Genomic DNA, 27974 nt, shown 5'->3' on the forward strand with positions numbered 1-27974 from the left:
CTTAAAACTACATTAATTTATTCCCTCACAGTTCTGGAAGCTACAAGTCTGAAATCGAGGTATGGTAGGTTTTGTTCTTTCTGGAGGCTGTTGGGGAGAATCTGTTCCATGCCTCTCTCTCTGCTTCGGGTGGCTGCCGGCTGTTCTTGGTGAGCTTGGCTTGTGGACAACATCACTCCAATCTCTTCCTCTGTCTTCACATGGGCTTCTCCTCTGTTCTTTTCTTGTAAGAACACTTCTTGTTGGATTAGGAGATAATCTGGGATGATCTTACCTTTAAATCCTTAACTTTATTACATCAGCAAAGACCCTTTATCCAAATAAGGCCACACTCACAGGCTCTGGGTGGTCACATTTGGGGATCACTGTCCAGTCCACTGCGATGGCCATAGTGGGTTTCTCTGTCATCCCTGGCCAGATTTCTTGGCTCGCACTGGCCATTGCCTGTGAGAGACAATGAGAAGGAGATGTTAAGTGCTTATCATCCAAGCTCTGCAAAATGTAAAAGTGCAAAATGTAATCAGTTGACTGAGTTGATAAATAGGAGCATTTTTCTCTTTGGTCAGATTGCTCTGTTTTTAGATATTGTGTCTGGAAATATTTTCCCCTGTTCCAGAATCCCAAGGTCTCCCTTGAAGTATATTGTGTTTCTCTATACAAAGCAAAGATGATTTTCCTTAAGCACTTCCCAGATATGGTTTTATAGAATGTGAACCCCTCTCTTGTTTAAAGTACAAGTGTCTTTTTAATAGTTAATTGCATAATTCTGTGGCTTTACAGAATTCACAATTAATACAGACTTGTGGTAATAAAAATAGGCAATATAGAAGTAAAAACTGAATGCCCTCTCCCCTTCCCTCTGTTTAATGCTTGGTGCAAAACTTTCTGAACCCTCGTCTATGGATTGTGATTTTAGGCACTGTCCTACTGTGTTGCAAAGTGAGAGTGAATACATTTTGAAAACCTTAAGTACTTGTCTTCAGGAAAATAAATTACCTTAAAATCCATTTCAGCTGCATCATCGTGTTTTTAGAATCCAGAGTTTTCTAGGTTCAGTGTGGAGATGGTTTATTATCATCTATAAAGAAAAGTTTAGACTGTGAGTTTCTTATAATAACTTTTGTTTCTTCCTCCTTAGATTCTAAAATCTTTTTATATTTTTCTCTCTGCAGATTTAACCCGAAACTGAATTCACTATAGAAACATCCATAGTTCTATCAATGGTTGGGGAAAGATAGTGACAGCAGGCAAAGGAAAAACAGCTGTGACATAATAAGGAAAATGAGTATGCTCAAACCAAGTGGACTGAAGGCTCCCTCTAAAATCCTTAAGCCTGGAAGCACAGCCTTGAAGACACCTGCTGCTGGTAATAGACTCTGGCTTTATGTTTTTCCTTAATAAACAATAAATTATAGTCAAATACAAAGACTTTAATTTGAAAAAAATTTAAATGATAACCTTATGAAAATTCATATTCTTGAAAATATTAGAAAAAAAGTTTTAAGAAACTTAGAATTTTATATCTAGATGTCTTAATAAAGAATTATTTAATTGATTTATTGTAAGGTGCTCTATATGTTTTCCAGTTTAGTAACTTCAGTATTTGATCCTTACAATGTTAAGGTATTTCTTTAGTTTTTCCCCCCATATGTCTCCATGAGCTGATCAGGACATTCCTGCTTGGAGTTTAGGTAGAGGAAACAAAGACTACTCTGGCTTCAAAGATTTTGTGACACTGATTGGTGGAAAGTTGACCACTGGAAGCAGACAGTACAATGTCTCAAGTCTAACTTAAAAGAGGGAAATCTTTTCAAACATTTTATAGATGAAGCCATCTCCTTTATCTTTAGTAATATATTCCTCAGTTGTCTTCACTGTAGGATGTGAAATGTTTCATTTGACATCCTATAGTGAGCACCTAAGATCTTCAATGAAAGGGACCGGAGGGAGGGCATCCAATGGTTGCTTTTATGGTCTGTTTAGGTGATCTATATACTATTACGTATCTTCCTTACGTTGCCAGCCATTTCAGATGTTCAGGTGCTTACCATAATATATTAAGTCAACATTGTTTCTTCAAGTTCTTCCTTAAAGACACTCAGTATTTCTCCATGAGGGGCAGGGATCTTTGTGTGATTTTTGGCTTTTTTTCTTCCACTTTGTCCCATATACCCAGAACTTTGCCTGGCACATACTAGGAGCTCAGTATAGATTTGTCAAATATGGATCCTAAATTATATACATTTTATGTGTCAGAATAAACCAGAGTTCTTTTCAGAGAGCCATAAAACATCTTAGATGAGGGAAGCCTTTGCTGATAAAACAAAGGACTCTTTTTTTTTTTTTTTACTTCATTTTATTGAGATATATTCACATACCATGCAGTCATACAAAACAAATCGTTCATTCCATTAAAACAAAGGACTCTTAATTCTTATTTGATTCAGGTCTCTGTAGCCTTGGGGAAATCAGGTGGAAACATAGTGTTCCCTATTCTTCTTTCCCTCCAAAGACTGTTCCTCTTTTTAAGACCCCTTCAAATGCTTTCCTTGAAGCCTTCCTTTCACGTTTTAGAATTGTTCCTTTTTTTGTTTTTAGCATTTTTTATGCAGATCCCTTAGAATATAAAGGGCTTGAGTCCGGGGATCACTACTAATTAAATTTACTATCACTAACAGTACTTTTAGTGCACAATTAGATACTTAATAAATTTGCTGGGTGAACATGTAACTGAACTTCTAGAGTAAATATCACATTTCTGGCAAAATATAACTTCTGTCTGTATGATAGGATAGAGACTGCACAAAGTTTTATTGCTTTAACAGGTTGCTGGGCTGGATGCCACTTCTTTTCTTTGCTATGTTTTCCACTTTTGCAAGCAAATGAATAGGGTTCACTTGGCAGTCTTGGAATAATGATCTTACGAGGCTGTAGCACTGAACTCCCTTTGTCATCAAGCTTAGCTGTGGATCTCTGGGGTTAAATGATTTTAGCTTTGTCAGCTTTAATTGGCCACTCAAATGTGGGGATACAGCCTGCCATGGTTGATCTGAATGGCTGTTTGCTCATATGTGATAAGTCGGGGTGGGGGGGATAGAGGGGGTGGGGTGGGGGGGGGAGTAAAGAATGAAATCAGACCTATATTGTCAACTCTGAGAAAAGAACTTGCTTTAGGTAGTCACTGTTTTACTTTGCCTTCTTCTAATCTTAATTGCATATGACAGCATTGAAAATGGTAACATCTCTTTGCTTAAAACAAAGCAAAACAAAAGCAAAACAACCCTAAAGAAAAAACCCCACCCCTGTAAGAACTGTGGGCTACTTTTGTTGCTGTTGGCTTTCTCTGATTTGTTTTCCTTTAAGTTGTGAGTTGTCTGCTTGAATATAAAAAGTTTCTTCTGTTTTCAGTTGTAGCTCCAGTAGAAAAAACAATACCCAGTGAAAAAGCATCAAGCACTCCATCCGCTGAGACACAAGAAGAATTTGTGGATGACTTTCGAGTGGGAGAGCGTGTTTGGGTGAATGGAAATAAGCCTGGATTTATCCAGTTTCTCGGAGAAACCCAGTTTGCACCAGGCCAGTGGGCTGGGATTGTTTTAGATGAACCCATAGGCAAGAACGATGGTTCGGTGGCAGGAGTTCGGTATTTCCAGTGTGAACCTTTAAAGGGCATATTTACTCGACCTTCAAAGTTATCAAGGAAGGTACAAGCAGAAGATGAAACTAATGGCATACAGACGACTCAGGCTTCCAGAACTACTTCCCCTCTGTCCACTTCGGCAAGTAGCATGGTGTCCCCCTCTCCAGCAACCCCCTCAAATATTCCCCATAAATCATCCCAGCCTACAGCAAAGGAACTTGCAGCTACGCCTCAGATCAGCAACCTTACAAAAACTGCCAGTGAATCTATCTCCAACCTTTCAGAAGCTGGCTCAATCAAGAAAGGAGAAAGAGAGCTCAAAATTGGAGACAGAGTACTGGTGAGTCCAGAAACTTTTCTGAGGTTATTGTATAGAATGGAGATATAGTCCCCGGTGAGTGGTTGAAATACACACGTGGGGTGCTCCTTGGCTCAGTCCATTAAGGAGAGATGCCAGTCATTTATAGAGAATATAGTTAATCAGATTTTCTAGTTCAGCTTATGAGTAAACATGCAACAAATTAGAAATTGGCTTTGTAGTTTGCACATAGAAGGGCTGTAGATTTGCATTGATAGACTCTAGTTTTATCTACCACTTTAGTTAGAACATTGAATATATAACTTGTAAATGTTAAGGTAATGTTACTTGATGAAAAAGGCTCAGAGGAGGATTTATAAAAGTGTTTATAAATGTTTGTCTGTTTTTAATTGTTGTAGGGATCTTGTGTGGGTGTAATAAGCTCCTGCTTCCTAAAATGTCCTTGGAAAATTCAGACATGCTCATTTCAATGGAGGTTATTATTTCAGAATTTCTGGATCTTTTAAATTATCAGCTTTAGATCTAGGAGAAGGAAGAAACTGTACAGTAGTTTCTGTTTTGCTAATAAGCAGGAAATACCAGGTATAAGGTCTACATGCTACATGCTAGAACCTCTGAATATACAACATAGTGATTATATTTGCTGTTTTGTTTTTTTTTATTTTTTATTTTTTAATGTGTGTGAGAAACAAGCACTATTCCTAAAAGGAATAAACGCTCACCCGATTGTGGAGAAGAAAAGAATTTATTCACAATCTTGCAAGAATGGGCGCCCAACCAAAATGTGTGGGGGTTGGCGCACAGAACAAATACACCGAGCAGTATTTATTCCCTACACCTAACCGCAAATCCCTCCCCTGTTTCTCCATTGGCTGGATACTCCAGAGGTTACATTCTATTCGACAAGCCTAACTAGCCCACCCAAATTGGAAACATTTGAAAGGAAAGTCTCCTGTACAGACTTGCAACATTTGAAAGAAGTCTCCACCCCTCTTTCCTTTGTTCTTGAACTGCAGAGCCAGTCTGAGCTAGTTTGGTAACAACTTATGAAGCTGTTTAAGGAACCTTCTCCCCACCCCAGTCTCCACCTTGCAAGGACAGTGGGCGGATAAACAGGAGGACCGGCCACCGATTATAGCTTGGCTTCTTGACCCTCTGCCATTCCCCGGAGCTGCCCCCACCCTGTGTGAAAGCTAAACTTAATCTAATTCTCACAATGTGAGAGGCAGTATAGCATGGTACTTAAGAACTTGAGTCCCATTTTTGCCTCAGTCAAGTTATTTAACTTCTTAGTTTTGTCACCTATGAAAGGAAGGTTAATATAATAGTACTAACCTCATAACATTGTGTGAGGATTAAATTAGATAATGCATATAAAATTCTTGGCAGAGTGCCTGGCACACAGTAAACACTAATTACCGTTTTTCTCACTGTTGGAATTAAAGTACCATTTGGATGAAAATTTAAAGCTTTACTCTTTCACTCTGGACAACAGTTTAATCAATTCAGTTCAAGGCTTAAGGTTTGTCAAAAGCCTTTAACCTAGTTTCCTTTAGATCTCTTCAGCAACTATAAAATTCCATAGGGCCTCTTGACTTCCAATAATGAATAGGAAAACAAGAATGCCTGTTAGCACTTAGAGTGTATCATTTAATGTTCCCACAATGTTACTGAGTAACCCCAGTTGATAAGGAAACTGAGGCTCCGAGAAGTGAAGCCACTTGCCCAAGGTCTCGTAGCCTGGGTGGTTGTATCTGCAGTTTAAATTTAGGTATATTTTCTCCAGGGCCTGTCCTACAGAGTTGATTATTGATAGTATAATTTTAAAAAATTGAAATATTCTTTGTAAGTTTGTTGGCTTACAGATAAAGAAACTTATGCCCAGAGAAAGGAGGTCATCTAGTGACCCTCGGTCATATAGGGAGGACTTGGCAGATTCTAGGACTGGAACGCAGGTCTCCCACTTGCAGAGCTTCATGAATCCAGACCTCACATACCTGTGGGAGCCCTTTGCTGCTTGTCACCTACTAGGGATTCCTTCTGGACCCTGGAATTTCAAGGTCAATAGATTCCCTCTTCCAGTTACAATAATCATGAATTTCAAAGGATGATGCTTCAAACTTAGAGCATTCTTAAAACAGTATTTCAGTGTTACGTGGCTCAATCTTGAACTTGTTTTTTTAGTAGCACTCATTTACTGAACCAGTATTGAATTTGGCGCAACTGCCCTTTAGTTGCAATGTAGGTTTTTTGTTTACTTTTTTTTCCAAAAATTTTTATTTGTATCTCTTACTTCCTTGGGATAAATTCCTAGAAGTAGAATTATGAGGTCAAAAAAGGGAATAAACGTTAAGACTTTTGGTTCATATTTGCCTGGTAGCTTTGGTTAAATCAGAGACCTGTTTCCTTGGTGCAGGACTGCTATGTAGATTAGGTTGCTAGTTTTATGCATTGCCATTCTACATGCTTAGCTGTAAACAACTTCTCTCTTTCTAATTTGAGAAAGCGTATGGCACACTTTGAAAACAAGACATTCTTACTTCCCACCAGCCAAACTGTGAGAAACAGTTGATTAAAATATTGTTAAATGGTGTGCTGCTTGGTCACTGAAAATGGGAAATGACAAGATCAGGATGGTTCCATTTATTACAGAGGCTTCCATGAGGAAGTAAGGATTTAAGTGAGACCTGGAGAAGAGTAGGAACTGGTCAGGCGGCAGGAAGTGGTGGTGGTAAAAAGGAGTGTTCCAGCAGCGGGAAGAGCAGGTGCAAGCTCCCTGAGGAGGGAAGAAGTTGGCACGTTTGAGGAAGAGGCCAGTGCCCCTCCCACCCCAGGTTCATGAGGGAGGGGTAGGAATTGAGACTCGTTAAGTCGGTGGGGTCTGCAGGGACCAGTGACGAAAGATAGGTTGTGTCAAGGATTTTGATTTTGACCTTTCGAGCAAGGAGAGGGATGAGTGATGTGATTGGGTCTGTATCTGGGAAAGGCCACCCTGGCTGCTCTGTAAAGAATGGATTGGAGGTGGGTGGGAATGGATGTGGGTGACCACTCTTTTAAGAGGTTTGATTTCAAAGAGGAGTAGAGTCGTCAGGCTGATGCTGGAAGAGAGTGTTGGATCTACACAATATGTTTTTTCTTTGAAGATGGCAGAGTCCGGAGGGTTTATATCCTGAGTAAAGTGATCTAGATTAGAGGCGCAGGTTGAAGATGCAGTGGAGAGAAAGGATCGCCCATGGATGGAGGCTTCTGGGGAGATGGGAAAGGCAGGAGGGATTGATTGGCGTTTGGTTGAGAGAGAATTTAAATTAACTTGAATCTACTCGAGTCTTAAGTCTGATGAGGTGTTATTGGAAGCAGTACAATTATTTAATGCTTTTGATTAGTATTTTCAGGAGAAATTACAGAAGCACTTTACAATCACACTGTTTTAAAGCTGGGAAGGATCTTTTGAGATCACCAAATACCTCATTTTACCTAGAACGCTGAAATCCAGGGAGGGAAAGAAAGTACCTTGAGTTAACACATATCCCTATGACCTCTTTTTTCCAGTTCCTATGTTTGCTCTTTTTTTTTTTTTTTCACTTTAACATGCTGCCCTGTTTGATAGAAATCTTTGACTTAGAAGTATAAGACATTTTGACTTCAAAATTACTTAATTTAACGAAATTAAATTTAAAAATCTAAAATTTTGGGGGGGGATTTTCCTAATTAAAAAAATTCCTGTTGGTTGCTAAAATGCTAACCTTTTTTTTAGCCCCTTCCTTTTTAATAATTAAATTCGGTTTTATTAAAATTCTATTCACATACCATAGGATCATCCATGGTGTACAGTCAACTGTTCACAGCACCATCTAGTTGTGCATTCATCACCCCAGTCTATTTTTGAACATTTTCCTTACACCGGAAAGAATAAGAATAAAAAATAAAAGTGAAAAAGAACACCCAAACCATCCTCCCCATCCCACCCTATTTTTCATAAAATGCTAATATTTTAGCATATGACCGTTGCTGTGCGAGGCTTGGTCAGGGGTTTTCCGCCTCGTCCGCACGGCTTCCTGGCGGGCTTGCTGCTGGCGACGACCCGTCTCCATCTCCATCCGCCTTGGCGCTGTGACTCCTGTCCCTCTCCTGCAGGGAGTGCAGGAAGGGGGTTTCTGCAGTAGGTCTGGTGCTTGGCCAGATGACCCTGTGAGATGAGAACCGGAGCCCCCGAGCCGCGAGGACGGCAGTCAGGGCTCCGAGAGGCTCCCTCTTGTCACTTCTCCCCCCACCCACCTCTGCATGTAGTCATCGGGGGAAATGGGAATGGTAGGAATCATGGGAGATATTTTTGTGGATAATATTATGGGTTAGATGCCTAAAGAATGACTGTGATGTGAGTTGTGCTGATTTTTGTGAGAAATAAGTACTATTCCTAAAAAGGAGCAAACGCTCACCCAATTGTGGAGAAGAAAAGAATTTATTCATGGTCTTGCAAGAACGGGCACCCAACCAAAATGTGGGGGTTGGCCGCCGGGAACAATAGATTCAGCAGTGTTTATTCCCTAAACTTAACCGCAAGTCCCTCCCCTGTTTCTCCATTGGCTGGATACTCCAGAGGTTACATTCTATTGGACAAGCCTAACTAGCCGGAGCAAATATGAAACATGCAGCCTGCCCAAATTGGAAACATTTGAAATACATTTCCTGCACAAATTTGCAACATTAGGAACCTTGAAACAAATCTCCACCCCTGACTATAATGGGTATGCCCAGGCCTCTTTACAGCCAGTCTGGGCTAGTTTGGTAACAAGTTATGAGGCTATTTTGAGAACCTCTATTCGGAGGCTCCACCCTGCAAGGATAGTAGATAGTGGGCAGATAAGCAGGGGGACTGACTGTGGATAGTGGGTGGATAAGCAGGGGGACTGACTGTGGATTACAGTTTGTCTTTTTAACCTTCTACCAATTCCTTAACTGCCCCACCCTGCTAGGCACACCTGTCCTGTGTGAAAGCTAAACTTAATCTCATTCTCACATTTTGGTAATATCTGAAGATTCAAGGAGGGTGGGAAGAGTTGCCTTATCATCTGCGTCCTTCTCAGCTCTCTCTGGCCTCTCTGTTTTTCCATTTGTTCTCATAAATATTGCACGGATCTTCTTAGTGTAGTTGAAGATTGCTTTAGTCTGTCCCATGTGATGAGATTTCTTTGGTTTGATGCTGTGGTTTCTTTGCATCTCAAGAGATTACTGTTTCCAGACTGGGATCCTGAGGGTAACTAATTTTTCAAATGGTCTCACCGCTTTCCTGTACCTCTTAAGAATTTTCAAGTATATTTGATTGATATTTGAAGGATGTGATTTCAGGTTCTTAAGAAATTTGACAGTCTTCCAGCTGTTCTTTTTCAACATGGTTGTTTCCATGTGTGGAACTGTATGTTCTTTGCTGAATTCTTAGCTTGTGACCATATATGAGGAGTACTTTTCAGCCTTTTTATTTTTAAAGTGACAAGTTTTATCTTGCTCTTACACTAACATCTTACAGCATTTTTTTTCCTTATGCTGCACACTTCCTACGTAAGTCTTTTGAACCTGGGAAAAGGAGAAATCTTCCTGAGAATTAAAAAATACCTTTATTAACAAACATACATATAGAAATGTGCACAAAAGTGCACAGCTTGATGAATTTTTACAAAACTAACACATCATGTCAGTAGCACCTAGATGAAAGGACAGAGCATTACCACAGCCCAGGGGCACCCTCTGTCGCCTTCCACAGCACCTGTCACACCTCAGGGGAGCCACGATCCCGGCTTTCTACTATAAGATCCATTTTGCTCATGTTTGAACCTTAGATAGATACAGTTCACGCAGTGTGTACTTTTTTGTATCTGTCTTTATTTGTTCAACATTTTGTTTCTGAGATTTATCCATAGCATGTAAATTTAGAATATACACACCCAGTGGGTCATGTTACATATACCATTTCAAGTATACTTTTGGGCATTTCTATGCCAGTAAATGTAGCTCTTCTTTAAAAAAAAAAAAAAGCTGCTGAAATTGCACCGTTTGGATTTTCTGTCCTTAATTTGATCATTCTCCTTAACGATAGACATTTAGGTTGTTCCGATTTTTTCCCCCTAGAAATGAAATTTCAGAGTCAAAGGCTATAAACATTTAAAATTGTAATAGATACTGCCAGATTGTCATTCAAAAAGCCCTTACAATTTTATGTTCCCCAGAAAGGTATTCAAATATGAAGTATGCTCTTTCTAATAATTTAATTTCTTCTCATTTTCTCAATGTTCTTGCCAGTGACTTAGTACCCCCAAATCCATGAGTCTTATTGCACTTATATTGGTCACTTGTCATGTACCTGGGCAGGGGGATTCTTGGGCTCTTTTCTGACAGGGGAGGGTCTTGGTCTGGGGAAGCTGTTCTTTAAAAGGGACTCCATGTATCTCGATTGCTGATTTAGTAATTAGTATAAAGTTCTGTTATTTTAATGGCCGAAAGTTAACAAGACTCCAGATGTTTACATTATGTGAAAAGCCTCTTCTGGAGACCTTTGCTGAATGTTGAGATTTCTAGCACATTAGAGTATATTTAGCATAATTCCTTTGCAGACTTGAATTAATTTTTCTGATTTTAGTTTTGATTATTTTTTCATTTTAAATTTCCAGAAGTCCTAAATCTCACTCAGCACTATCTTGTGGGATTGGCTGGGAGAGAAACACAGAGTGCTTCAAACTACAGATTAGACGCTGTATCTGACAGCTTCCTCCTATTTGTGCACAGCCAGATTCAGTAGAATCAGATCATGGCAGTTCACAGTTGCTTTCAGCGTTCTTCCTGCTTCATTGCTTTTTAGTTGTGAGATGGTAGAATAATAAGTGTACTTTTCCAGTGGTACTTTTGAGGCTGGAGAACGCATAAAAAGCTACCCACCTGCCCATCTGAGTCCCTGCCAGCTTCTCTTCACTCCTGTGCCACTGTGCAGACATGGGTAAGGCCATCATCTCCTTTCCCCCAGCCTCATCTCTCCTCACTTCTGCTCTTCACACAGTCATGAAGTGGTACATTTAAAACGTTGATCTGATTGTGCTCCTCCCCTGCTTAAAGCCCTTTAGTGGTGCCCTGTCTGCCTGCAGGTATTTGGAGAATTTTCTATGGGGCTCAGTAATTGGGCAGTGGCTGATTAGTGTGAAATGAGGTTTCCTTTTACAAATCTGAGCCAGTATCTCAACCCCGAGTGTACCAAAGCCTAATATCTCTCCAGCCTTGAAAACTTTGCATGGTCCTGGGGCTTGGGGGTTTCCGGTTTCGGAGGCAGCCCACACCACTGGGAGGCCTGCCTGCTTTGGGACTTGGGGAGAGGCAAGTTTGACCAGTGCCGGGGCCTCAGTGCTAATGCGGAAATACCTGTTACTAGTTCACGTTTCCTAACTTTTAGCAATTTAATTGCTCCCGTGAATTCTGTGGGCATGATTATAAAAATATTTTGAGCCTGAGATGCTTTGTAGCTTAAGAATACATATGAATTAGAAAAACAAACTTTGCTGATACCATTTTGTTCAAGTGGGGTGCTTCTTGATCTTAGTGCAAAAGAAGGGCTGCCTCTGGTGTTTGAATGTTCTGCACTTTATCAACCCCAAGGTTAGTAGGGGTGGATTTTTTTTTCCTATTAAATTTGTGAACCGAATATATTTTTTAAAGTGAAATATTTGTGAAACCCTGGTAATATATTTGCCTAAACTGCCTACTTTGAAAACCACAACTAAAGAATACCTCCTCTCTGGGTTTGGTTTGATTGATTGGTGTTTTGAGGAGTTTGATCCAAGAATGTTTGGATTACTAGTTAGAAGTTTTTACATATTGAGAGGAGCATGTAGAAATCTCCATTACAGGCTCTCAGGGATTGATAATGGATTTGTCTGCCTTCTTTCTAGTTCCCAAGTAATCTTTACCAGGAGCATTTCTTTAATATACTTCCACAGAATAGTTAGCTGCTATGTTTTGGCATATTTCTTATGATAGTACTAAAGAAATATTGTGAATCATTTGGCAAAATATTTTAGTTAACCTGGGTGGTTGGGCACACTATTATCCTATGCATTTTAAACAGCTTTTTGAGGTGTAATTTATGTATTCTTTGTAAGTGAACTATTCCATAACTTTTAGTGAATGTATAGAGTTGTGCAGCCATCACCAAGTTCAGTTTTAGACTATCTCCATCACCCCCAAAAAATTCCCTCATGCCAGTTTGCACTCATTTTTTGTTCTTAGCTCCAGGCCCAGGCAATCACTGATCCTTCCTTCTGTCTCTCTAGATTTGCCTTTTCTGGACATTTCCTGTAAGTAGAATCATATAATATGTAGTTTTTTTGTCTGGCTTCTTTCATTTAGCATAAGATTCATCATGTTGTAGCATGTGCCAGTAGTTCATTGCTTATTATTGCTGAATAGTATCCCATTTTATGGATGTACAACATTTATTCATCTATGTATTTTTAATTAATTTAAATTTTTGTTGAATTCATGCTTATAATTTAAAATGTCAGATGTTTGGTGCTTGAGAACTTATATTTAAAAAACAGCATTTTGTGCCTATTCCCTGAGGCAATCAGGTCAAACTTTTTTTTTCTTCCATGCTTCTTGTTATTCTTGGGGTCTTGGATCCTGAAGGGGTTAAAATGTTTTTCAGAAAGGAAAATTAAACAGTTCCAGGAGGTAAAGCTCAAGTCAGGGATTACCTTGTCATCTTTTAGCCAAAATGTCTGTCATCTTTTGTTTATCTAAGGAGTTAGAGGTATAAGAGAATATCTTGCATATGTCTTCTACTCATCATATTATTTTTAATGCAATTTTATTGAGATATATTCACATATGATACAGTCATCCAAAGTGTACAATCAGTTGTTCACAGTGTCATCATATAGTTGTGCATTCATCACCACAATCAATTTTTAAACATTTTCATTACTCCAAAAAATAAAAATAAGAATAAAAATTTAAAAAAAAACACCCAAAATATCTCATACCTCTTCCCCCTATTATTCATTTACTTTTTGTCCCCAATTTTTCTACTCATCTGTCCATACACTGGATAAAGGGAGTGTGAGCCACAGGGTTTTCAGAATCACACTGTCACACCATATAAGCTACATAGTTATAAGATCATCTTCAAGAATCAAGGATACTGGATTGCAGTTCAACAGTGTTCTAGTTTGCTAATGCTGCTGGAATGCAAAACACCAGAAATGAATTGGCTTTTATAAAAGCGGGTTTATTTGGTTACACAGTTACAGTCTTAAGGCCATAAAGTGTCCAAGGTAAGTCATCAACAATCAGGTACCTTCACTGGAGGATGGTCATTGGTGTCCGGAAACCTCTGTTAGCTGGGAAGGCATGTGGCTGGCGTCTGCTCCAAAGTTCTGGGTTCAAAATGGCTTTCTCCCAGGACATTCCTCTCTAGGCTGCAGTTCCTCAAAAATGTCACTCTTAGTTGCTCTTGGGGTGTTTGTCCTCTCTTAGCTTCTCCAGAGCACGAGTCTGCTTTCAAAGGCCATCTTCAAACTGTCCCTCATCTGTAGCTACTCTCTCAGCTTCTGTGCATTCTTCAAAGTGTCCCTCTTGGCTGTAGCTCCTCTTCAAAATGTCACTCTCAGCTGCACTGAGCTCCTTCTGTTTGTGAGCTCATTTATATGGCAACAGTGATTTAACTTAGACTCACCCTGAATGAGTGGGTTAACACCTCCATGGAAATTATCCAATCAGAGTCATCACCCACAGTTGGGTGGGGCACATCTCCACAGAAACACTCAAAGAATTACAATCTATTCAACGGTGATATGTCTTCCTACACAAGATTACATCAAAGATAATGGCATTTTGGGGGACATAATACATTCAAACCGGCACAGTTTCAGGTATTTCCTTCTAGATATTCTAATACACTAAAAACTAGAAGGAGTATCTATATAATGCATAAAAATAACCTCCAGAATGACCTCTCAACTCCATTTGAAATCTCCCAGCCACTGAAACTATTTTGTTTCGTTTCTCTTCCCCCTTTTGGTCCAGAAACCTTTCTCAATCCCATGATGCCAGGTCCAGACTCATCCCTGGGAGTCATGTCCTGCATTGCCAGGGAGATTTACACCCCTGGGAGTTATGTCCCATGTAGACGGTAAGGCAGTGAGTTTACCTGCCGAGTGGGCTTAGAGAGAGAGAGAGGCCACATCTGAATAACAAAAGAGGTTCTCTGGGGGTGACTCTTAGGCACAATTATAAGTAGGCATAGCCTCTCCTTTGCAGTAACAAGCTTTATAAGGGCAAGCCCCAAGATGGAGGGCTCATCCTACTAAATTGGTAGTCCCCAATGCTTGCAAAAATATAAAGAGTTCCCTAGGTGGGTGAGTTTAATATTTCCACATTTTCCCCAGTCCCTCAAAGGGGCTTTGCAAGTACTTCTTTATCTTCTGCCCAAATTACTCTGGGATGTATTGGGGCTTCACACAACCTGTACAAACAAACCAGATCTCACTTGCTATTCAAGGTTCCATGTAATTATGGTGTTTAAATAAACTGACCATACACATTTAATTGTATAGCATGCTACAGAAAATACAGATTTTCCACTAAACAAACATCTCTTCCTTTGGTCTCACATAGAAGATGAAGTTTTAAAACACAGCCAATATCATCATTTACCCTATGATTTACATTAGACCTAACTATGTCCATTTCATTCATATCTCTAATTGAAGTCTGATCTCTTTTTCAGCTTTTTTAACAATTGCTGTGTGGGGTAATGCTGAACTCATAGCTGCCGAACTCTGGCTCTGAGTCTCAGGTGTCACACGGATACCCACAGTTCCAGGCACCAACCAGGTTTTACACAAAGAGCTCAGCATCTCAGAGTTTAAAAATAACCGTTATCACTCAGGAATAGATGCAACTGCTGTAAGAGCTTACACTCTAGGAAACTTTACCATAAGCCATCCCCAGATATCCTTTACTCTCAGGTTCAATCCTCAGAGTTTGCAGATTATAGTTAGTCCATATTAGTGAGGCATTATAATGTTTATCTTTTCATTTCTGGTTTATTCCATTCAACATAATGTCCTCAAGGTCCATTCACCTAGTTGCACACTTCACAACTTCATTCTTTGTCATAGCTGCTCAATATTCCATTGTATGTATACACCACAGTTCGCCATTCCATTCATCAGCTGATGTACCCTTAGGCCACCTCTTTCCATTGCTAATTGTGGATACTGCCACCATAAGCACCACTGTGCAGATGTCCATTCGGGTCCCTGTTCTCAGTTCTTCCAAGTATATACCCAATAATGGGGTTGCAGGACCGTATGGCAACCCTATCCTTAGCTTCCTGTGGAACCACCACCCTGCCTTCTAGATGGGCTGCACCATTCTACTTCCCCACCAACAGTGATTAGGTATATCCCTCTCTCCACATTTCCTCCAGCACTTGTATCCCTCTGTTTATTTTTTAAACATTCCATCCTAAGTAAACAAGCAGTGGTTCCCAGTATAATCACATAGTTATGCAGTCACCACCACCGTCTGTATCAGGACATATCCATTTCTTCCACAAAGAAGGGGGAAGAGGAGAAAAAAAAAATGACAAATAAAAAAATAAAAGAAAAAATTAGAATAAATACAATAAAAAGTTCAGACAACACCACCACTACCAAGAATCCCATACCCCTCCCTTATATCCCCCTGTCTTACAGACATTTATCTTTGGAATATTGCCTTTGTTGCAATTAGTGTAAGCATATTACAATGTTACTGTGAACTGTAGACTCTAGTTTTCGTTGATTGTATTTTTTCCCCAATACCATCCAATACTCAACACCTTGCAAAATTCACATTCATTTGTTCTCCCTCATGTAAAAACACTCTTACATTTATACATTTATACATTTAATCACCATCATTGACCACTCTAGGATTCATTGACAACTCACTAAGTTGTACATTCCCAGTGTGTACTCAACTTTAACTGTCAAAGTTTGCTCATTACTGTTAGTTCATATTAGTGAGACCATACAGTATTTGTCCTTTTGTTTCTGGCTAATTTCACTCAAAGTAATGTCTGTCTACCGTTTTGTCTTTTTAATTTTATATGTTATATCTTATTTTATTTTTATTTTTTTTCGCTGTCTCTTTTTACCTTTACTGATAGCCTTCATTTCTATACTCTTCTCCAAACCTCTCTCTCCTGTTTTTTCGTATCTGCCTGTAGTGCTCCCTTTAGTATTTCTTGTAGAGCAGGTCTCTTAGTCACAAACTCTCTCAGTGTCTGTCTGAAAATGTTTTAAAGTCTCTCTCATTTTTGAAGGACAGTTTTGGTTGGCAGTTTTTGTCTTTCGGTATCTTGAATATATCATACCACTGCCTTTTCACCTCCATGGTTTCTGTGGAGAAATCCGTACATGGTCTTATCGAGCTTCCCTTGTATGTAATGGATTGCTTTTCTCTGGCTGCTTTCAGAATTCTGCCTTTGTCTTTGACGTTTGATTATGTGATATATTAAGTATCTTGGCGTAGGTCTATTTGGATCTATTCTGTTTGGGCTTCTTGGATCTGTAATTTTGTCTTTTGTAAGAGATGAGAAATTTTCAGTGATTATTTCCTCCATTATTCTTTCTGCCCCCTTTCCCTTCTCTTCTCCTTCTGAGACACCCATGACACATATATTTCATGCACTTCATGTTGTAATGTTCCCTGAGACCCTGCTCTTTTGTGTGTAGGATTTCAGATGTCCTATTCACTAGTTCTTGACTCTTTTCTTCTGCCTCTTTAAATCTGCTGCTGTATGTCTCCATTGCATTTTTCTTCTCTTCTGTTATGCCTTTCATTCCCATAGTTCTGCCAATTGTTTTTTCAAACTTATGAGTTCTTCCTTATGTTTTCCCAATGACTTCTTTATGTCCTTCATCTCTTTTGCCGTATCTTCCCTCAACTCGTTTATTTGATTTTTGAATTTATTTAGCATATTTGTTTGAAAATCTTTATTAGTTGTTTGAACTCCGGTATCTCATTTGAGTTGTAAATTTGTTCCTCAGATTGTGCTGTATCTTTGTTTTTCCTAGTGTGACATGTACTCTTTTGTTGTCTAGGCTTCTGGTTTCCCTGATTACCCCAGTCAGAGTTCCCCAGACCAGACGGGCCCAGGTCTCAGGAGGAGGGTGTAATCAGTATCAAGTTTCCAAGATGATGAAACCCAGCAGGTTCCTGTGAGGCCTCTAGATGCTGTGCTTTCCTGTCGTGCCCAGCAGGTGGCGCTTGTCAGCCCGCAGCTCCCCACTGGCATAAAGAGGTGCAGTGCCTTTAATTCTCAGCGTACCCTGTCCGGCCAGGGGCCAAGAGTGTCAGAAGCCAAGCTTAAGCTGTTTCTGTTTTTTTTTTTACCCACCCCCCCCCCCCCCCCGGTCCCTGGGGTCTGAATTCTCTAAGGCAGTGCCCCACCCCCTGCTTTTCTTAGGAAGATAACCCCTTTAGGGAATTATCTCTTTCACTTGACTTCTTCCTTTGTCTCTCTATCTTAACTCCACTCTTGCCTGGGTCAGCGCTGGCATCTGAAAATGCCCGAACCTTTCTCTAATAAGCTACTCAGAATGAGAGGAAAAAGGAAGGAAATCCCTTTTTCAGAGCCAGTCTCTAGCCCTTCAGTTTCATCAGTCAAGAGCCAGAGTTTGGTATCCAGTTCTTTGGGCCCCTTTTCTTGGCAATAGTCAGAGCTCAGCCGACTCCAAAAGCCTCTTTTAATTAATTTATTATTATTGTTTTTTTCTGTCAGCCCTGCCTCCTGTCTGCTGGGAGAGACCTTTCCTGCTTGCTCCAGGTTTATCTGTACTTGAAGCATGTATTCAGTGGTCCAAATTTGTTAACTAAAACTGCAGGTGGAGCTTAGTTGAGCTACCTTTCCTTGCTCTCAGCAGGGACATGTTCCAACTCAGCCAATGGGGGAGGGTCACCAGCTTTGCAGTTTAGGGGCTTTACTTACAGTTCGATGCTGTGATCTCGGCCCTTTCACCCATTCCAGAGTGCTGTATGATGTATGTCCAGTGACAGATGTCCCCCAGTTGTTCCAGACTGTTCACTAGTTGTTCCTGGCTGTTTACTAGCTACTCTAGACCTCATCGTATTAATTTTTAAGGGGTTTTATTTAAGATCACGTTATAGATTGCAAGACTCAAAACAATGTCATAAAAGGAATAAAACACTGGGACTCTTTATCCTTGAGCAAATATGACGGATATAAAGCTGTATGTAACACCCTCCAGTTCATTCCGTTAATATACCAAGTGTCTGTTACGTGCCAGGCATTGTTCAAAGCGCTGGAGATGTGGCAGTGACCAAAATCGACCGAAGTCTTATCTGTTGGGGCTTACCACTGCGTTAAAATAAAACCTAAATTCCTTCCTAGGACTACAGGGCCCAGTGTGGTCTGGACCCTGCCCACCCTTCCGTCTTCACCTCCTTTTACCCACCACCCCTTTCTCTGGACTCTAGGCCATTTCTTACTCACCTCGAGACTCATTCCCACCTTAGGATTTATTCTCCCTTGGCATGGATGTTCTGCCCTCGGGTCTTCTCATGACTGATACCTTGTGGTCATTTGACTCTTGGCCCAAATGCCACCTCCTCACAGAGCCTTTCCCTGGCCACCCCAACCCAAGACATCTTCCACAGTACGGTCACATTGCCCTATTTTTTTTTTTTTTTCCATAACACTCTTCACTATTTGAAATTATCTTTTCTTTTATTTACTTGCTTATTGTCTATTTCTCCCTGTTCAGTATGGAAACTTGCCAGTCTCATTCACTGTTGTATCCCCAGCACTTAGGACAGTGCCTGACACATAGTATTCATTAAATAGTCTTGAAATAATTGGAGGGTTTTGAATACAGCTGCCACGTTATACCCTTGGTGGAGAGGAATAAAATTGTAAAGTATGATAACAAGAGGTAGAATTAGGACCAATGAGTAAAACCTGGGGGATGAAGATTTTACCTTTCTGTGTATGAGAGTTGCCCAGTAGAGCTGCCCAAAGCTGGAACGGCTGTTTAGTTGAGAGAATATAAGGGACTTAGTCTGTGTTCTTCATTTCATGGGTGATTGAGTTTTAAGGCAGGGCTAATTTATATTTGGTAAACTATAATTAACTATATTTACCTGTTTTAATAACCTGCTTAACTTAGAATATGGCAGATAAGAAGCCACTTAGCAAACACTTGTTGCTCACAAAATTCCTGTGAAACAGTCCCTCATTGCCACTCACTGAGCATTTTATTGCTTTGTAAACTAAGACACTGTGAGATTAAATGAGTTGTTTGGGACTTAATAATGAATAGATGGGAGAGAGAATTAATTTCTGTTTTTGGACCCACTCTTTAGCCTAGTAGAATTTATCAGTGTTCTTATTTATTGCAAGAGCTTATAGGAAAGATCTCTGTTCCAACAACATTTTGTAGTAACTTCTTCAAGCATTTGTCGCTTTTTTTTTACTGTAATTATTTGTTTAAATTTCTCTCTCTCTCAGCAGCTAATATTGTATTCCAGAGCCCAGCTGTTCCAGAAATATATATTGAATGAATGAATGAGAATTTAATAATCTGAGATTTGCTAAAACATGAAAATAGTAGCTGGGCTTTCCTTTAGTTGAGTTTCTAGTTTAAATTAATTTGCTCCCAGTAGTGACTTCTTATTTTGACTTAGATTGACTACAATGTTAAGAGTTAAATGCTTATATTCTGCAAGTAAAGAGAATAAATGGTAAATAATTTGTATTTGACGTGGGAATCTATTTTTTTCTTGTTTTTTGCTTCAATGTTGGAAATTTTTTTCTTTGATAATCCTGATATCTGCCTCTAGGATTTAGATTTCTTCAATGTGGCTTGAAAATAGTGGCTTATATTTAATGTAAATGCAAATACTAGAATGCTCTAGATTTCTGAGACACATGAGAAGTAAAATCAGACTTTACAAAATCATGTTTAAATGCTTAGAAAAGTTTTTTACTATAGAATGATTAAGTGGAAAAGCACTTGAGTGATTCCAGGGCATCATGTGGCTTTCTTTCTCTTTTGAAGATATTTTGAATATTACTGATGATCTTTTATAGGGAAAGGGAAACTATATTGGCTGTTATGAGTCAAGAGTTCCAAATCTGGTGGGATGAAAAGTTATAAGGAAACTGTCCATTCCAGGAACTAGTAATTTATTTCAAACAAACTTTTGGAATAGTATATATTTTTTTCAGGGTGAAAGTATATTATACTACTTGAATTTATAGCAATAACTGCTAAGCTGTTATTTTTGGTTATTTTTTATAAAACTTGTGATTTGAATGAAGCCTGTGGTTTGCTTAGAGAATTACTGGCCACAGCCTGTTAGACTCCTCTTGGAAAAACAATTGTCATTTTACTAGCGTAGACTCACCCCCAAAGAATTCAACAGATTATTTGAAGAGATTGCATCATTCTAAACTAATGTGCTGTGTTCTGTTCATATGATGTTGGTTGAACTGCTTTTTAGAATTGTGGGGGAGGAAGAAGGAGAAAACCATGGTCAATTTTATGTAAGTGACTATTTGCAGATTCCATAAATACCAACAAGAATATTAAAAGGTCAGATTTGCCATGCCTAGAACTAGCAGTCTTGTTAAAATAGATTGGGCTCTTACACTATCAGTCAGATTCTGTGCTAAGCAATATCATGTGCATTAGCTCTTTTAATCCTCATGACAGTCCTATAAGTATTCCCATTTTACCATTGAGGAAACTTAGATTTAGAGCTTAAGTACATTGACCAATTAATAGACAGAACTGGCCTTTGAATTTGTCTTTTTTGACTGGAGAGCCCTTGTCCTGTATTAGATTTCTTCTTTTGCTTGCTCCAGAGAAATTAGATTCAACCTCAGCCATGCAATGTGTTTTTGTTTTTTAATTCATTTACTTCAGGAACTTGGAAAGGTGGCCTTTTCTGTGTAGGTCCCAATGGAGAAATTCGCCTTTCAGTTTTCATCACGTGGTTGTTGAGTGCCTGCTCGGTGTTCTGCTGGCAGTGTGGGTTGCAGCGATGCCCATGGCGAAGCCCCGTGGTCTTTCCTCCAACTTGGTCCTTCCTCAGAGGCACTGTATCGTGACCCCAGGGTGTTGTGAAGTGTCCCTGAGCTGCCTGTCCTCTGTGCTCCTCCAGAGAGGCTTCCTCCTTAGGGTCCGTTAGATCATAACTCTTTTGGTTCCTTGAGTCAGCTTCTCCAAACGTTCCTCGTTTCAGAGACATGGTAGACAGCCTTGAGTCTTTAACATTTTCCATCTTCAACAAAGAGTAAAACAAAACTAAACAAGATGTGCATCATTCAAAAACTCTTAGAAAGCTATATTCAGGGAAAAATGATAAAATGCCTTTAATATTAAAAAGAAAAACTAAAAATAAACTTAACATTGGTCTTAAGAAATTAGGATGAAAAGAACTATAAGCCAAAAGAAAGTAGGAAAGTGGAAATAGTTAAGGTAAAAATGAATTAAATAAAATAGAGAACATTAAAAAAAGGTGAAAACTTAAAAGCTGGTTTCTTGCATAGATCAGTAAAATAGATGACCTTCCCAAGGTAATCTGAATTTAGTACAATTATGTTGGACTTTTTTTAGAATTTACCAAAATAATTTTGAAATTCATTTAAAAAATTAAAGTAGCTTAACCTGAGTGTCTATCAATAGGGGACTGATTCAGTAAACTAGAATGCATCTATACAGTGAAATAAGATGCCATTATAAAAATGTAAAAGGAAGTTCTCTGTGTTTAATGTGAAAAGAATCAAGGGGCAGAACAGTATATGTAGTACACTATCTTTTGTGTAAAAACAAAAGGGGAAAATAAAAATATAAATTAATGTGTGCTCTTACATGAGTGAAGAAGTTCTTGGAGGAAGGATGCGCTACAAATCAACGCAGTGGTGGGGAGGGGGCTGATGGGGCGTGGGGCAAGGGTGTTAGAGAGACTCTTGCCTCCATGCATACTTATATTTAAACATTTTTGAATCATGTGGGTGTATTGCCTATTCAAAAACTGATTGAAAGTAATTGTGTACAAAGAGTTTTCAAATCAATAAGAGAAAAGTGACCATCCCCAAAGACACCTGGGCACCGTGCATATTGTGGTCCACGTCTCCTCTGGAAATACTGTGTGGCTACCATAGCCCGGAAGGAAAATGAACCCGAGTGTGGGCAGTGGCTGCCTTGGGGTGTTGAGCATACAGATACCAGATTTATTGTTTTGCTTGTAATGTGCTTAATTTCCCATAGTGACTTTTTTTAATAATTGGGGGAAGTTGTATTTTTTTTGAAAAATTAAGAAAAAATATTAGAAAAAAGTGAGAAAGTCTGAAGATGAAGAATAGGGGCAACCAGTGCTAGCACATCCGATAAAGATGGCGAAGTAGCAGTAACTGAAATGCTGTGGCAGCAGCACACATGTTGAACTTTTCTCCCTTGAAAGACTCAGAAACACATCTCTGTGTGTGTGTGTGTATGTCTGTGCATGTGCATGTGCAAAGAAAAGAAAAACACAATAAAATGAAGTATTTAAAACTGAAAAATAATGGCAAAGGAAGGAATAATTAATACATCCTGATAATTTTGGAGGTAATTAATGTTTGCATATTATGTCAAACAGTGACTTGAAGAGTTATTTTTTAAACGCAGCTTCGAAAAGTTCATGTAAATTAAAATGTGGGGAATGGTAATTTTAGCAGTTGCAAGGAAACTGAGAACCTCACAGTGGAAAATAATCAACAGAGTCAATTATTTTAAAGTATTTAAATTCTTATATAAAGTTGGGTAGACCAAAAATAAACATGAGTGTGTATGTATTTGCCCTTAATATTACATTATATTGCTTTCCATTTGTGAAGATGTGAAGGAAGTATGAGAAAGTAAACATATCAGTTGTTAATTTAAAGGGTGAATTTCATTTTTTCTTTAGTGGCGTAAGAGTTTTATTTTTGTAGCAAATGCTTATTTTGAAGCAGGAAAATCCCTTTGGGGTAATAAAGTTTTTCTAAGGAAAAGAATAATTAATTAGATGGAGAGCCGTAATTACTACGTATTACGTGGGCTGTTTCACTGGACTATAGCGGGTATTGAATCATTCTAGTAATATAAATCGCACGGATCATTTTTGCCAGCCTTTCCTCAACAGAACTCTTGAAGTTGGAGAGAAGGTAGAGATAGGACACGCTGTGATGGAGTGACAGAAGACAGTATGGGATTATTGGTTGGAGCTACAAAAGATTAGTGAGGGAATCATGTTCTTCTCCTTTTCTCTTTAACGTTCTCTTCTTCCAGGTTGGTGGCACCAAGGCTGGAGTGGTCCGGTTTCTTGGGGAGACAGACTTTGCCAAGGGAGAATGGTGCGGCGTGGAGTTGGACGAACCTCTCGGAAAGAACGATGGGGCTGTGGCAGGAACAAGGTTGGTTTGGAACCATGCGGCATCTTTTCTTCCAGGGCTAAGGGTGCTTAAGCAGTTCTCACCAAGTGTGTGTAATAAAGTGGAAATGAGCATTTTGAGGAGCTGCACTTTTCTCCACCACAACCCAGGTAGTGATTTTTTCCCTACTAGAATTGGAGTTGTTCTTTTGGCTGTCTCTGTAGTGATATGTATAATACCTGTGAGTAGATTCTGTTTGAACATTCACTTTATTTTCAACATAGAAAGGAAATACATCATCCTTTTGGCTTCTCTCGCTTTCTATGGCTGTCCACCTCTGAAAGAGAACCTTGGTGTCAGGGTTGGGGGCATGAAGAGTAGGAAACCCACCTTTTTTAGGAAAAGAATCTAAAATGTGTCTTAGTATTTGATTAGAATTCTGTCCTGTGGCAAGAGAGCAGACAGCGGGCAGACCTCTTCAATCATGAACAGAACCGTGCTCTCCTCTGCCGGGGACAGGATGAGAGTTAAACAATACAAATGAACGCAGAGAGAATTTCCCACACAAAAACTTCTCAGAAGGCTTTGAAGGCTTTGGGAACAGGTGTGGTAAATGATGCATTATTTTTGGTAGTAAACGTTAAGGCATAACTTGTTTATTAAAGTGTTGTAGTTAACATTTTACTTTCCTTTTTTAAAAAAATAGCATTTTACTTTTAAAACATGTACAAATTGATTAGAAGGATATGCCTTTTGGAGGTCGGAATTTCTTGATGTTGCAACAGTTGTGAAGGCATCCTTTCCTTTTGTCTATTTAGTACTTTATTAAAAAAAATTTTTAGAGCAGTTGAAGATTTACAGAAAAGTTATGCAGAAAGTACAGAGTTCCCATATACCCCTCTAACCCTCCCACACCGAAAGTTTTCCCTCTTAACATTTTGCTCTAATGGGGAACATTTGTTAGAATTGATGAACCAATATTATAATTATATTATTAACTATAATCCATAGTTTACGTTAGTAGTCACTCTTTGTGTTGTACTGTTCTCTGTTTTTTTGTTTGTTTTGCTTTTAATTTTATTGTGCTAGAATTTCCATTTTATGTTGAAATTTCCCATGTAAATTTTAACCACTTTCAAGTATACAATTCAGCGTTGTGTTATAGTCACCACCTGCCATTACCAAAACTTTTCCATTACCCTAAACAGAAATTCTGTACCAATTAAGCATCAATTCTCTATTCCCTGCCCCATCCTTGTCCCTGTAACCTGTATTCTAATTTTTGACTCTATGAATTTGCATGTTCTGATTATTTCATATAAGTGAAAATCATAGAATATTTGTCCTTCTGTGTCTGGTTTATTTCTTTCAACACGATGTCTTCAAGGTTCATCCATGCTGTAAGCTGGATCAGAACTTCATTCCTTTTTACGACTGAATTATATTCCATTGCATGTATATACCACATTTTGTCTATCTATTCTTGCATTGATTGAGGCTTAGCTTTCTTTCACCTTTTTGCCATTGTGAACGATGCTGCTATGAACGTCGGTATGTGAGTATCTGTTCGAGTCCCTGTGAAGCCATCCTTTCTTTATAATAAAACATAATTCTCTGGAATTCTCCAAGTGATGGAATTCAAACCAACTGATAATTGACATTGCTAGTTAATATTTCTCAATATTTACTTTAGTGATTCTGCTGGTGTTAGGTGCTTGTTGGATTTCTTTCTGCTTTGTTTGACGTTGTATTAAGTGAGGTCACTATACTTCTCAACGCCTCTGCTTTACATTTCTCAGGTGGTAGAAGTATTTTATTCCCTTTGCATAGAACCTCATTAACAGCTGAGGAATCCTGTGTGTGGGTATCGTCTTGTTACTTATAAATGCATTTTCTAAAAGATGGCTGAGGTTCTTTGTCAGCCCACGTACATGTGAATGCTATATACTGCTGTATAACTTCAGCTTATTGGTAGAATTGATAGCAAAACTAGTCCTGATTTAGGAGTTTGGAGAGCTTTGGGTTATAATTGTTATTTCTTGTAAGTAAGAGCCTTTTTGTTACTGTTTTTATTGTTCTCCAAAGGTATTTTCAGTGTCAACCCAAGTACGGCTTATTTGCTCCTGTCCACAAAGTGACCAAGATTGGCTTCCCTTCCACTACGCCAGCCAAAGCCAAGGCCGCTGCGGTGCGGCGAGTGATGGCAACCACCCCTGCCAGCCTGAAGCGCAGCCCCTCCGCCTCCTCCCTTAGCTCCATGAGCTCAGTGGCCTCCTCCGTAAGCAGCAAGCCCAGTCGGACAGGATTAGTAAGCTCCCTTTTCTTCCTCAATGCCTTCTCCTTCCTGGGCGGGAGAAATGCCTGCTGTCAGTTCACCTGCTTTGCTTTAAAAAAAATACTAATCCACCCAGTCCTGTAGTGAATGTTAATCGTAGCTTGCTGTCAAGCTCTTTGAAGTAAGTTTTGAAAAATGAGACTTCTGCCAGAAATTTTACTTTTGAAATAGAAAAGGGTTTTTAACTGCCCCCTTCACATTCTTAAAGCTTTAAAATGTGCCAGTTCTTGGTGAATCTGTAGTAACTAGTGCTTAGCCTAATATAGGGGATGTATTCTTTTCTCTGAAATTATTTGGGAAACAAGGACAGGAAAACTGGAGAATTCTTTTCCTCAAGTGTGTAGGTCTCTTTTTCTTTGACTTCTGAACAATTTTAGGAACTAATGTATTTTGAGAAAAGATGTGTTTTTCGAATTCTAATATTATATTATACAGTCCAGCCCACTGAAAGCAGTTGATGTGTGGGGTGTCCCTGACTTAGGCCCCAGGATGCAGAGGGGAACTCCTGGGATTTGAAAGGATCCTGGGAAGAGCCATGTTTTATTTTGTTTCCTGTCTTCTCTCCTTCTCCCTTCCCTTCTCTTTCTCCACCCCCTTTTCTCCCTCATTAATGGCAGTGAAATAGAGTCATCAGAATTAAAATAAAATAGGCAGCACCTCATTCTGTTTGTTAATGTGGTGTGTTATTTGGGTCAAAAGCAATAATTTTTGGCCTCATATACAGCCTTTAAGTTCATTACTTGAAGTGAGGCAAATACTGTTTTGTGATTGAAATGGCAGAAAAGAGTCTACTCCCAACTGGGTTTAGGAACTCGGCTTTACGATGGTGAAAGAAAGACCAGGAGTTAGACTAAGTGGTGTAGGAGGTAATCTCTTTCTGCCCTGTCTTCTGTTGTAGTTGGGCAGGGAAAGGGACAGGCAGCAGAATCTTTTTTTATGTGTGGGGACTATGCTCCTTTCCCAGTCAGCTGGATTTTCTTCCTCTTACGTTTAGGTGAAATAAATACGTGCTCGGACTAGTTCTTTTAATCTTTTCAAAATGGGAAGAAAGTCTTCATTTTCAACAGAAAAATTGCAAATGGACTTTTGTGAGAAAAGCATGACAAGAACAGTGAAATGGTGAAGAAACCCCTTTGTCTGGGCAAAGCCTTGTTCAGAGTGGATCGGCAAACTCTAATATGGACATCTGATCTACTTTGCTAATCCAGAAACATTTCCATGAAGTGTCTCCTTTGCACTGGGAATTCTTATTTGAGTAATTTTTATTGCCTTGTGATTGTAAGTGTTCTTTTCTTTGGAAAATATCAAGCACTCCCTGCTTCCTCCAGTCTCTCCTTTTACTTTTCAGAACAGTCCTGATTCCTTTTAGCTCATCTCATTTAGTGAAGAAAATTGACAAAAGTTAGATGATGAGTCTCTTCCTTTTAAGACTGCTTATTTTTGTGTGTTTATATAGGGTGGCTACAGTTTCTAAACCAGAAATCACCATAAAGGAATGCTAGGACAGGACTAGAGAATAATTGAAATTGTGACTTCCCACAAATATGTCTCTGAAAAGTATAGTCCATGCATATATATAGAAAAGTTTCAGGATTCTCTAATGCAAAATCTTCTTCTGAAAGTATTGAGCATAGAGGCTCCCAAGTTTTCTGGGGTCAGGGACCTTTAGTATCTCAGTTATTTTTTCCTAGTGCCCCTTGGCCAAAAGACATAGCTAACAGTTCCATTTATTAAGTAATTAGGTCCAACAACTTAACAATTTATGTTCTGGGAAATTGGTAGATGTTTAAAGAAAATGATATGCATAAATAGGATGAAGAAATAATGTTTTTATTTCACTCTTAAACAATTGCACTTACTTCCTTTCTGGCTGTGTGTTCCTGTTGGGCGCTGCATGTCTTCTCCTGCTTTGCTGTCGAATTGGACACTGCCGCCTGCATTTCTTGTCCCACCCTGATTTTTGCACAGTGCTTGCTTTTTATCGTGGCAGTAGCTAAAACCCAGCTTTGCAAAGACATGATATGGAAGGGAATGTAGTACTGTCTACTGTTGAATCTGTGAATTTTCTTGAGCTGTAAGTAGTTTGCTGTCCAACAGAAATTGCTATGTTGCCCTTGAAATTTTTAAATATCCCACAGTGCCTTTGAGTTTACCATGTGGGCATCTCTGTGCATGGTTTGGGACTTAGTATGCTCAGGAAGAAATGTTAGAAAGAGAAAGTATAATTTAACCA

General features: G+C 39.1%; 1 protein-coding gene across 19 annotated transcripts in view; it reads left to right on the plus strand.

Annotated features, from left to right (window-relative positions):
- CLIP1 (CAP-Gly domain containing linker protein 1) overlaps positions 1-27974 on the plus strand; it is a 167419-nt gene that overhangs the window by 65520 nt on the left and 73925 nt on the right. For all 19 annotated transcript variants that reach the window (XR_005213978.1, XM_037816721.1, XM_037816717.1 and 16 more), the window contains 4 exons: positions 1173-1366; positions 3409-3980; positions 23324-23448; positions 25492-25714. Coding sequence is in view for 18 of the 19 variants with exons in the window: in XM_037816721.1 (XP_037672649.1) it covers positions 1282-1366; positions 3409-3980; positions 23324-23448; positions 25492-25714 (1005 nt within the window). In the remaining variant the exon portion in view is untranslated. The remainder of the gene's footprint in view (positions 1-1172; positions 1367-3408; positions 3981-23323; positions 23449-25491; positions 25715-27974) is intronic.

Source organism: Choloepus didactylus, chromosome 23 (assembly GCF_015220235.1).
Source record: "Choloepus didactylus isolate mChoDid1 chromosome 23, mChoDid1.pri, whole genome shotgun sequence".
Taxonomy (NCBI): Eukaryota; Metazoa; Chordata; class Mammalia; order Pilosa; family Megalonychidae; genus Choloepus; species Choloepus didactylus.